The sequence below is a fragment of the Mesoplodon mirus genome, assembly GCF_964341445.2.
Source record: "Mesoplodon mirus genome assembly, chromosome: 9".
In the NCBI taxonomy this organism is placed as follows: domain Eukaryota; kingdom Metazoa; phylum Chordata; class Mammalia; order Artiodactyla; family Ziphiidae; genus Mesoplodon; species Mesoplodon mirus.
Window position 1 is genome coordinate 24,941,981 of NC_138985.1, and position 12,432 is coordinate 24,954,412.

Below are 12,432 nucleotides of genomic sequence, written 5' to 3' on the forward strand. Positions count from 1 at the left end.
TCAATACGTGAATGGAGAAATCAACCATTGCAAATCCCAAGGGAAATTTTTTTTTATGAATCTACTTCCTGCATGCCTTCACTATCAAATTAACAACTGTGGGATAGACTCATTCACCATAGTTTGACATGAGGCAGGAATTAAACTGCAAAATGGGTGTCCTTCTGGAACCCTAACAAATGTTGTAAACTAAGCGGGAGATAAAACAGACCAGAAAAAAAAAGGTCTCTTGCTGTTCTTCCACCTACCTACCCTGGCCTCAGAATCAAAACACTGCTTTCTCTATACATGTCTCCATACGTGATCAAATATGAGAGGCCAGCAGGTGGTGTCATGCTTTAACTCCTTCTTACAGATGCCCTCCAGTCTGAAATATCTTTAAACCCCGTATTTATCTTTTCAATGATACAACTCACCTCACCTAACAATCACATTACTTAGCTAATCGCTTTCTTCAAGCTACTGTTTTAAAATAAGCAAAATAAAATTAGAGAGTACAATTTAAAGTATAAAAATGGAGACTGCAGTTACTGTGTTCACATTACTTCCAGAGTAAAAAGATGTTTGTGGAGGTGAGTTCTAATTCTGACAAATGAATCAGTTCAAAACCCTGCTGCACAATATGAACTGTGAGGATAGTAGCACTATTTTAGAACATGATATATGCCAAGTTTCATTCCAGAACGTTTTTGCATATGTTATCTCATTTAATTCTCATCATAACTCTGTGAACAGTGGTGCCCTGTTTACACCCATTTAACCTATGAGAGTAGGAAGCATGGTTTACTTAAAGTCACAAGCCAAGGCGGTCTGGTTTCAGAGCGGATGCCCTCAACTGCATGGATGGATAGACCAGGCTCTGTGAGGTTTGAAGCCTTTGCTTACCGGTACAAAGCTATTTTTGTTTTATTATCCTGTTATTTTTACTCTCGAAAATTCAGGGGACTGTCTTAAGGAATTAATGTTTCTATTAGTAGGTTTTTAGACTATCTGAGAATTATAGAACTATAGCTTGATGTAGTCAAGGCCCAGAATCCATTTGGATGTGACATGAGGACTCTCTCTCTGCAAATCCTGCCTTGAGAGCTACCATATTTATAAACAAGCGTGCACCAGAATGCAGCATGTCTTTCGAACTGGTCTATTGCAAACACAAGTATGTAGCACAGTCAGACCTCATTTGGGCCATCCTTTGCTGGTTAGGTACGTTGGCAATGAAAGATCTGAAGGCATACACTTGGCAGTGCCTTCAAAATATCCAGTTGGTCCTAGAACGTAAACATGCTCATTATGTGCATTTATTGTGCCTGGGCTCCCCACTGTCCAAATCTCCCCCGAGTCTCCAATCAAGAAGAAGTATTGAGAGGAACGCTGCTAATATGACATGACTGGGGACGATACAGAGTGACATGACCCAAGGTGATAAAGAGAGCACTTATGGTTTCCTGACCATCCCTTTCCCCGTCCCTGCCACGTATCTTAATGCATATTACATCCCTGCCTTGGCAGTCCCAGACAGAAAAGCCAAAAGATATTTCGGAAGCTGCATCCATCGACAACACCAACGGTCCATCTGAAATGCTGTCAGTTTACAGATTGACTTGTACCTGCTCTCTGTATATACCACTCACTCCCCTGCCTTCACTTCCAACTCTGCTTCCAGAGGCCAGCAAGACATCTCCCCAGAGCCCTGCACCCTTCACAAAGACCTAGGGATGCAAGTAAGAGAGCCATCGAGTTGGCATTTGCTTCATTAAGAGAGAAAGGCTGCAGAAACAGGAACAGATTGGATTTCAATCTAGGACCTGGATATAGAGAAAGTAAACGTTAAAAAAAATAAAATCTGTACATCCATGGTCGCTGAAGCAATCTTCCAAAACAGTAGAAGTATTCCCATTCCTGGCCCCATAACACAAAGGCCCAGAGCCTGATTTTAAGTAGGTGCTTTGTTTTATATTCAGAACAACAGTTTATCCTTTATATAATACCTGAATTTACTGCGACTACATGGGACTATTGCTGAACAACACACTAGTGTCCTAAATGTTGGGAATTCTCATCTACACTATTGTATTGTATCCAGAGAGTAATTCCAAAATTTCCTATGTGAATTTTTGATTGACCTAGATGTTAGGGAAATGTCTTCCAATTTTTAAAAATATTTTCTCTTCATTAAATAGGAAGCACTGTCTTATCTTCTTTAGAAAGCATTCTGTAGGTACTGATTTAAATGTTTCACTCAAAATTCGTGGACAAAATTGCATATTCAACATTAAAACCAAATTGCACATAATTTAATCTTTTTTTGAGATTAAGAAGCTTATTTTGAGAGCTCCCTGAAATTCAGGAATTTCATTATGATTTCAGCTCATATTGCATGAAAAGAAATGTAAACATAACAACCAGCACATGACCTGAGAATTGTGTACCACTGGGCAGTGTCCATCCTGGCCATTTGGGGAAGGTATTCCTCAAGTGGTCTTCTCACTTTGGAAGTGAAAAAAAAGAACACACTATAAACTCTTTCACTTTAGGGAGTCAAGCCAAAAACAAGGAGAGTTTCCATTCAACATATACCATTACTTGCCTCCTATACACTGTACAGATATCCTCAGAAAACCAAGATCAAGGCCAACCTGAATTTTAAATCCCATGGTGGTAATCTGGGATAAGACAGGGTTTCTCTTTAGGCTAATGAATGAGAATTTTTTTTTATCCTTAAAAAGAAAATCATTATTATCTTTTAGGAGAGAGATAAAGGCAAAAGACACATAACGTAATGAGCTGAAAGTGGATTTTCATTGCTAAAAAAATGTGCTGGGTCAATGGAATTACTGTAGAACTAGTGCTGTGAAATTTCGTTATAAAAGAATAAAGAAACCAATAAGATACGGATATCACATTAATGGGGGGGAGAATTATTAAATTCTTGTCCTTTTTGATATTTCCTCTGACAATTAGTATTTCCATCCTCATCAGATGACATAAACTCTAGGCAAATTTCCAAAGGAATTAAGTAATAAAATATGTTCTGAGAGGAAGAGGGAGGGAAAAAGGAAAAGAAAGAAAAAGACGAGAAACTGAGACAGTAAAGAGAAAGTAAAGAAGAAAGTTAAAAAAAAAAAAAAGAGGCATCTTTAAAAGAGCTTCTAGGACTTGAATTAAGTATGGCATTAAATTTTTTCTACCAAGTCTTAGTCTTGGCAGGTTTCTGCTAAATGCAGGAATTTCATGGATGTGGGAACTGGTGATGGAAAATGCATTATTATACACAACAATTGCTGTACTTGAGAGGAACTATATGGGAAAAAATAACACCCTAGAATAAATACAAATGAAATTCATGTATCAAAACCATTACTGTGAAAATAGTTTAAATGTTTCTTGCATTTATATCTAGTCATTAACCTAAATGCAGATTTTAGTTCAAGCTACACTTCTGCCTCATGGTCAGAAGGCCTGAAAACCTGTGACTTGGAAAATTGGCAGGATAAAGAATATTGAATTGGCCTCCACGGAAAAACAAAATTTGGCAGCCATAACCTCCTTGGGCAGCTCTCTCCACACCCCCGTTCCCCACCCCACCCCCCCGCCACTGTTCCCCTGTCAAATTCCTCCCTAGCTCACTCTTGTCCCAGCAAAGAGGCCAAGGGAGGGCCGTATAGGAGCTAAAACAGCAAGCTGATGCCAACCTAACCATTCACTAGGGGACCTTTCTCCTTGACCTTGAATCCCATGGTTCAAGTGAGCCCCCCCAAAAGTCCCAACCCTAGACTTAGCCTCTGAGAGCACAGAGGTTGGAGGTTTCTATTTCTTCTGACTTTGGTTTCCTTCATCCTTGGAGAAGGATGTGGGGTGAGGCTTCTGCCTTACCAGATATGAAACTGCAATTCACAAATGAAAGTGATAAACTCATTTGCATAAACCCCTAAAATCTCTTCCTCTCCTCCACCCCTACTCCCATCCTGTTTCAATTCCACATTCAGTCTGGTTGCCTCAAGCAAAGAAGACCTTTTCTCCAAGTTTTATTTAGTCTAGCAAACAAAACCCAGGGACTTCTCCAAAATTATTTCTCCACCTGGGAAGATCCTAAGGTCCCACCTCGCTCCTGGGGCCCACCTCCCTCCCTCCTGGGGCGACTCCCAAACCCAGGCTCCATTAAGCAGCCCAGTGTTGAAGGAGAATATTTCCCTTCCAACCTCATTTCCAACCTTTCCCAAACCCTACAGCTTCAGAGGGAATGTTCCCCAGGCCCTTTGCATGAGCCATTTGGAGCGATAACTTTCCCCCCACAAGTGAATGTTGTTTCCGTGTGCTGTGCGTGTCTTGGTGGTTTCACCCTGATCTTTTCTCTCTTTGCAGCTGGTTAATAATCCACTAGCAAGTCAGGCTGCAGCGGCTGCAGCAGCAGCAGCCATGGGCTCCATAGCAAGTTCACAGGCCTTTGGCAATGCCCTCTCCAGTCTGCAGGGGGTCACGGGTCAACTAGTTACTAATGCACAAGGACAGGTGAGTGGGAGATGGGAATAAGAATGAATTTTTATGGTAGATTGAACTCGGAAAAGAAATGAATTTCTTTTGCATGACAGTGATATGTAACCGCAGCCATTCAAGGCAAATAAATAATGTTGACCAGCAACGTCAAGAAGAAGAGAAGGGTTGGAAGGTGTTTCTCTCATTTAGAAGCAAGATTTTTTTCCTTCCCCTAGAATGTCTACTAAGTTTTATTTTGGTTTTATTTCTATACGATGACTCATGTTATGACCTTAATTGAAGAAATTACTTTTCAGGATTGGGAGACTCTAAGAAAAATCAGTTACATTTTATAAGTAAGATTTCCATTTTGCTTTTTTTTTTATTTTTTCATTTTTTGGAAACTTGGGTATTAGAGGAGACTGGTAAGTTTCCTTCCCTAATTGCTCTAAGGTTTTTAAATTAGCCTTAAGAAAGCTATTTCTGGATGTATGGGGAGGTGATGGGAAACAATTCAGGATGTCCTGTAAAGGTGAAAAAGAAAAGGTGTGAGTTAGAGTTATCCCCAAACCGCCAGTCACCGACGTGCTGATTCTCACTAGACCTCAGCGGTCTCTTGTGTGCTTGTAGATTTACTTCAGCCTGCTAGGGCCAGTAAACCTTGCTCATGTCACCGTCAGGCACGTCTGTTCCCTCACACTGCTCATGTGCCCGCATCACGACCACCAAGATGCTGACGGGGCTTCTTGATGAAGGTGGTCCCTCTTCAAGACCCCAGTAAACCTGAAGCCTGCATGCAGAGCCAAAGAGGTTGAAGCCGATGGTGTCAGAGGTGCCCTCTATTCAAAGGCCTGACACAGAGCCCAGCCTCGCTGGGTAGGGCACCTGGTTCTCAAATGTTGCTGTTTCTGATGATGAAACACAAGAGAGAAGGAGCTTGCAACCTTGCCGAGATTTTTCCTTCCAGAGTTATTTACCCAGCAGTGAGGTTACTCCTCTATGCTTGGCCTGCTCTGGGGGAACAGGAATTGAGGTGTCTTGAACCTTGGTTTATTTTACATAAAGAGTAAACAGAGATGCATTATAAGCTAAACCGGCTCCATCCGCATCCCAGGGGGAAAAAAAAGCTGATCTTGTTACATTTTCTGGGCGGGTGCAGGATTGTCCCATCAGAACCCCTGAGGCCTGAACGATGGAGCTTGTCAAAGAGCGGCCCCAGGTAATGAATCATCTGATCACAGGTGCACACCACACATATTAAAGGAGGGATGTATGAACACCGTGCCCTCCACGGTCACCTTTCAATGTCGACTTTAACCCTTGTTCCAATCCCTTTTCATCAAAGGATCATTTTATGCAGCCCACTCTAAATGGAGGCTCTCAAAAGCCTATTAAGATTTCTGGAGGGATGGGGTATTGGTGTGGAGGAAAAGTTGGTTATAATATCTATAAGTCATACTCAGATCAGGTCTGTCCTGGTAGCTGTTTCCTGGAGTTGTGCCCAAAATAGAACACCCTGTTTCCTTCCTGCCAGGCAGCCGACCCTTGAAATGTAAATTTTAAGAGTTTAAGATAGACAGCATAACCATTGATGTGTATTTCCCTCTGATTTTTCTTGTTTCCATGTCCAAGTAAAATGTACCACTATGCCCCACCTCTTGAATATTTGTGATGAAGAAAATGCTTTATTGTTTAGAAGGAACTGTTAGTTTATTCTTCTGGTGATTTAATGGCTGATCATTTTTGCCGGTTACAAATCCACCTCCTTCTCAGGGGCTAGAGTTACAACCTCTGCTTTATGTGGCCTTGGCCAGCCCCCATCCCAGGGGCTCCCAGCCCACAAGTACCCCTAAGGAAATGGGCTTCAAAGTTGAAGCTTGATTGGCACTCTGCATAAATTGAGTTGATTTTAACCTTAATTTTTCTATTTTAGAAACTGTGTTACAATAGTTGATTTGATGTGATACACAAACCTCCTAAAGTAAAGCAAACTTAACAGAGAAATCAATCATGGCCACTTATAAAGTCTTGTCTGAGGGTTTTAGACACGTCCCAATGGCATCATGTCCCCTTCCTAGTGCAAGAAGAGACCAAGATGCTCCCATTTCCAAAGTAGAGGAATTGGCCACATTGATGCAGCACTATAGGGTTTTTTTTTATCTTTGTAATATAAACACCATCATCTTCCCAGAAAAAGGTGCATGCCCTGCACCTCTTGGCACAAAGATACCTATTTGAGCCTTACAAAGTAGTCAAATTATACCCCGCAAAAGGCAAATATTATTTGGGCTGTGTGTGTGTGTGTGTGTGTGTGTGTGTGTGTGTGTACTCCTTTGGCTTGTGTTAATGTGGTACAAAAGGTAAGAATACATTGGAATCAGGTTAATGCAATCACCATGTTCAAAATACCATGTAAACTAGGATTACTACATGCAGCCCATTTTCAATTCCTTAAAAATCTCCATGGAGCTTTCCCAGAAAAGATACAAAGAGAAAACTCTAAATATATTTAGAGATTCTTTCATTTGAGTTCTTGACATCAACTATTTTTTTTAAATTTGAAAGTTCACCTGGGAGTAGTAACATTAAAATCCAAACCTAAGTTAGAAAAGCATGTTTCACTCCACTGATAATTTGCTATGGTAGGTCTGTTGATTGCAAGCAGGGGCATTGTGTTATCAGTAAGGCCCTGATCCTAGCTCACTGCTAAGATTCTCTCTGCTCCCTGGAAACCGAAGTGGGATTACTCAGTAGTTAAGAGCCCTGACTGATTTCTGACCTGCCTGGGAGTGGGTTTAGGCTCCACCTCTTTTTGGTCTTATGACATTAGGGCAATGACTTAACCTTCCTAAAGCAGAGCCTCATCTTCAAAACTCTAACACAACCCCTATGAGGCAGGCTGAGCCAGCGGCTCGCGCTCGGAGGGCAGGTGGTCCTAGGTCTGCCTCCTTGGCTGGGCAGATGCCCGCACAGGGAGACGTGCCCGGATCTTCCTTCAAGCTCTAGGACCTTAGACTCTCAACAAGAAATCCTTCCACCTGGGACTGTAGTTTTGCTTCCTTGTCTTGGAATTTGACTATGTTTCCATTTACTGGATCTCAGTAAATTTCGATATAGTTAAGGATTTTTTATGTTCTTTCTTTCCAGCTAGTAGTTATGAGGAAAAACTGCAGACATTTTTATACCCTTCTAACCCTGCCATTCATTTGCAGTTAATTCAGAAGTCAGACACTGGTCCAAAGAGTGAATAATTCTAACAAAATAATACATTCTAAAGTCACAAAGCACATATCTTACCCAGGGATGTTAAACTATTTTAAAATTATATCACACGCAGCTTCACTCTGAGGTGGGAAGGTACCAAGTGTTCTAATGGTAATTAATTAATTAATTTTTGCCGTGTTGCATCTTCGTTTCTGTGCGAGGGCTTTCTCTAGTTGTGGCAAGCGGGGGCCACTCTTCATCGCGGGCCTCTCATTATGGCGGCCTCTCTTGTTGCGGAGCACTGGCTCCAGACGCGCAGGCTCAGTAGTTGTGGCTCACGGGCCTAGTTGCTCCGCGGCATGTGGGATCCTCCCAAACCAGGGCTCGAACCCGTGTCCCCTGCATTAGCAGGCAGATTCTCAACCACTGCGCCACCAGGGAAGCCCCTCTAATGGTATTTAATGATAATGAAATTGATAATGCCTGTGGCAGTGCTGAGAAGAACATTTTGGTTCTCTTTGCTCACTGAATCAGGAACTCACACGGGTGTGAAAGGTAGGCAATGGCATGAGCGCTAACTATAGACTCATTTGAATCCAAAGTCAGACAATAACTAGTTCTGTGACCTTAGGCAAATTACCTGAGCTCTCTGAGCCTCGGTTTCATTATAAAATAAAAATAATCAAAACCAAGCCCCTAGATTATGAAGATTATATGAGATGTGTGGGGAAAAAAACCTACCATAGCACCTGAGTACACCATCAAAGACTCAATAAATGATTATCCTAATTATCATCATTGTCATCATCATGGTTTAGAGTTTGTCTAGTATTTTCTGGAAACCTTTCTTTGGTTTGGATATACAGCAGAGGCAGTACAATCTACAGGCAAAGAGAATGAGCTCTGGAACCAGACTGCTATTCACCAGTTGTGAGACCTTGGGCAATTGACTTACCTTCTCTGTGCCCCAATTTCTGCATCCGAAAAATGGGGATTATTATGGCATCAGCTTCTAGGTCTAAAGGGCTTAGAACAGGGTCAGGCACATAGTCATCATTCAATAGTACCATCACTCAGTGAATGGCACCTGTTATTATTAATCAAGAAGCTGTGTGTTTTCGGTTTATAACTGTGCACACAAACCTGCTGTGTGTGAGCAGTTTGAGAACGTGAGAATCTTAATAGTAGGACATTAATTTCCGTTATAGGGAAATCTCATCCTTACCCTGGATAGTTCAATAGGGGTGTGGTGTGTGTGTGTGTGTGTGTGTGTGTGTGTGTGTGTTCCTAACACTTATTCAGTGGGTATGTTTAGGATTTGGCAAGTAGATTTACCATCGATTTGTTTAGCTATAGAATTGGCTTCCCTCGAGCCCCTGGCAATATCTCCTTGTTGGCGTTATTGCAGAAAAGTAAAAGCAAATGAAATTTTATTTTAACCTGGGGCTAAAGAAAGCATTTTACATTTTTAACTGAAGCTCAGAATGTTTCCTGATGAAATTAGTTCTCAACCACTGTGAAATTTTCGTAAGTAGCAGCAAGGCAAGTCAAAAACCCTTCCTTCAGTCTTTAAAGAGCCAGTCAAGTGAAAAAAAAAATCAACTAAACAACGTTACTCTTTTATATATAAAAAGAAGAAAAAAAATTAAAAAGACTTACCCATTCAGGTTACCCAAGAATACACACAGCATGATATGAATAAACGATGGCTGAGCACAGCTGGTTTGGCCAGAAGGAAGGATGTGCTGTAGGATAGGGGCTGTTTCCTAAATGACCACAAGGCCATGATTAAAGTAAAACAATCTGCTGATCCTAGCAGTAGCCTAGGCTGGAGAGGTGGATGGAGAGGTAGGACCACCACCAGTGCCAAGTGGAAGACCATTCCAATATCATAACTTACCAAAGTGGTGAGAAATACATGTCTTAGAATGGAAGAAACTTGATGCTGACATTGGGATGACCCTCAGAATTACAATAATAATAAGCTCAATAGCATCTCTAGAAGGCAATAGAGTAGCTAAGATTATAGGCTTTAAAGGACACAGGTCTGATGGGAACACATTTCTAGCTCAGTGGCCTTGGATAAGTTCTAGAACTTTCCTGGGCCCCCATTTCCTCATCAGCAAAGTGGGAGTGATAAAATTTCTCACATACTTTTCGTGTGGGGTTAGACGTGATAATAGCAGAAAGAGTGCTTAGCACAGTGCCTGACAGCTCTTAAGCATTTAGTAAATTACATTAATTGATCCATAAATTAATGCCATAGCTATTTTTTTAGGATGAAGAACCAGCAATTGACATTGAACTCTGGCTTGCTAAAGTCAATAAACACATAATTTTAAAAAGAAAGATGAGAATCTTTTAGAATCACTACAAGATGAAGGAAGATAAAGTTATAATAAATGCAAATCTTAGCCAAAAGATTGAGATATAATGAACTTATGTGTCCATTGAGCCCCTCTGTGGGCTTGATTAGGTCTGCCTGTGTAGGAGAACTAACAAAGCCACAGCTGCCCACATTAGTAAAACTAATTTTAAACTTTATGCAAAGGAGATCAAGTGTGGAGCTTTGACAGTGGGACTAGAACCAACGCATTAGACGTATGCAGCTAAAGCCAGTTGATTGGAAATTTAGGGAGTTTCACAGGTACTCTTGCGTTTCATTTTTTATAATGAAACACATTAAATGTATAGACAAAAGATAATTTTTTACATTAAAAATAGCACAAAAGACATCCTTGTTCAGCCACCTAGATATTAACTTTTTTCCATACAAGCTTCAGTTCTTTTGCTTATTTTTACTTTACTTTATTTTATTTTATTCTATTTTATTTTATTTATGGCCACGCTGCACAGCATAGGGGAACTTAGTTCCCCGACCAGGGATCAAACCCACAGACCCTGCAGTGGAAGCACGGAGTCTTAACCACTGGACCTCAAGGGAAGTCCCTATTGCTTATTTTTAAAAGAAATGAAACATTACTGATAACAGCTAAGACCTTAAAACACCTTCCATTCCTCTCTTTCCCTTTCCTAGGTGATTACTGTGATAAAAGTGGTGATTCCTTTCGTGCAAGTTTTGCATTTTTACTACAAAATATTGATTTTTTTTAAAGCTAGAAGATCATATTACAGAATACCATTTTAATACAAAAATAGAATATATTATTTAGATATTTTGCATAAATAAGAATCAATTTGTTGAAAATTCAGAGTCGGTATCTAAAAATTCAGAGTTGGCATCTGTATATTTCCCCCCGCCCCCAGATACTATGAACAGAGCAATCTATGTATGTAATAAGCTCAACGAATGGGTTTGGCCATATTTTCTAAACCAAAATCCAAAACGGTCTGACAAAAGATTTTATTTTCTCATATCCAATCACTATGTTGTGCACCTGGAATTTAACAGTGTTGTAGGCAATTATACTTCAATTTAAAAAAAAGATTTTATTTTCTCATTGGCAAATATTATATGAAGTTTTCTAAAGGTGTAAAAATTCAATCACATTAGTGAAATACATATCAACTAGCATTGTTTAATAGAATAACATTTTTTCAATCCGCTCATTCTAGAGATTGGGAAGTCTATGTTTATGGGGTTAGTAACATTATACGAATTTTACCCTGGCTTTACCCAAGTAATAAAGATGAAACAGTGACCACAATAAACCACCTCAGTCTTTCCACTAACATATCAGATTTCCCCTTTGAGCCCAGTTAAGAGCTCTGTCTCCTCATTTCAGGAGAGGCCATTGCATTAAAGCAGTGTGTCCTTAAGTGTGCCCCTCAAGACTCCGCGCAAAGGGTGTTCCCGGTGAGACGCGGGGAGGCGCAGCAGCTGATGAATATGCATGAGGCCGGGCAGGGGGCCCGCCCCACCGACCGGACGCGCCCCAACCCCCTTTAACGTTTTTAACCCCGCTTTTCCCAAACTCCCTGTCCACCCGCCATCTCGCCATCTTGTAGAATTTACACTTTGGGAAATGCTGCAGGAGGTAACTTACACGCATCCCTATCCACGTCTTTGAATGTGAAACAATGACTTCAATCAAAAAGGAACCGCCTCCAAGGAAGCTTCTGGTCCGCCACGGGGGCTTCGCGGTGATTTCTGCGCTGCTGTTTTGAGTGCACACACCTGCATTGCACGTTTGCGGAAAGAAGGGATCACACACCGCTCAGAAGAACTCCCAGGGGCTGCAATCCGAGCACCGAGGGCAGACAGAGAAACGTGAGGCGGCCCCCCAGACCCCCCGCTGCGGTGCGCTGTCTGGAGTTTTGTCACCTGCAGTGATCGGTCAGGGGGAAGGGGTCCTCGCAGGAGATGGGTTTGATGGGAGGCCTTGCTTCTGCAGTGGCTCAGCTGCTGACACGCGGGACCTAATCAGGTCTCAGAGCCGGTCAGGGCCATCAGCACAAGCGCGGCTCTGTCCCTCATTGTGACAGTGAATTGTTCAGCCCAGCCTCTGCTGCCGGGTGAAAGGTCGCCCCTCTCTTCCTCTCTGGTCCCCTCCTTACCGCCTGCATTTCTAAAATGAAAGGGTTAATCCCATTAGTGTCGTCAGCCCAAACAGCTTGCCAGCTTAAGAGGGGATATGTGTATATGTAGAACCGAATCACCTTGCTATACAGTAGAAATTAACACAGCATTGTAAAGCAACTATACTCCAATAAAAATTAATTTTAAAAAAAGAGAGCTGGAAAGTTAAGTCCCCTCAGAAATCTTTCTTTCTGCCTTCCTCCCCCAGCAAAGCT

General features: G+C 41.5%; 1 protein-coding gene across 1 annotated transcript in view; it reads left to right on the forward strand.

Moving 5' to 3' along the window:
- The window catches only part of POU6F2 (POU class 6 homeobox 2), a gene marked incomplete at its 5' end in the record, with an annotated part of 465,857 nt that overhangs the window by 409,093 nt on the left and 44,332 nt on the right, over positions 1-12,432 (forward strand). The window contains one exon of the mRNA XM_082631907.1: positions 4,363-4,509. Coding sequence (XP_082488033.1) covers positions 4,363-4,509 — 147 coding nt within the window. The remainder of the gene's footprint in view (positions 1-4,362; positions 4,510-12,432) is intronic.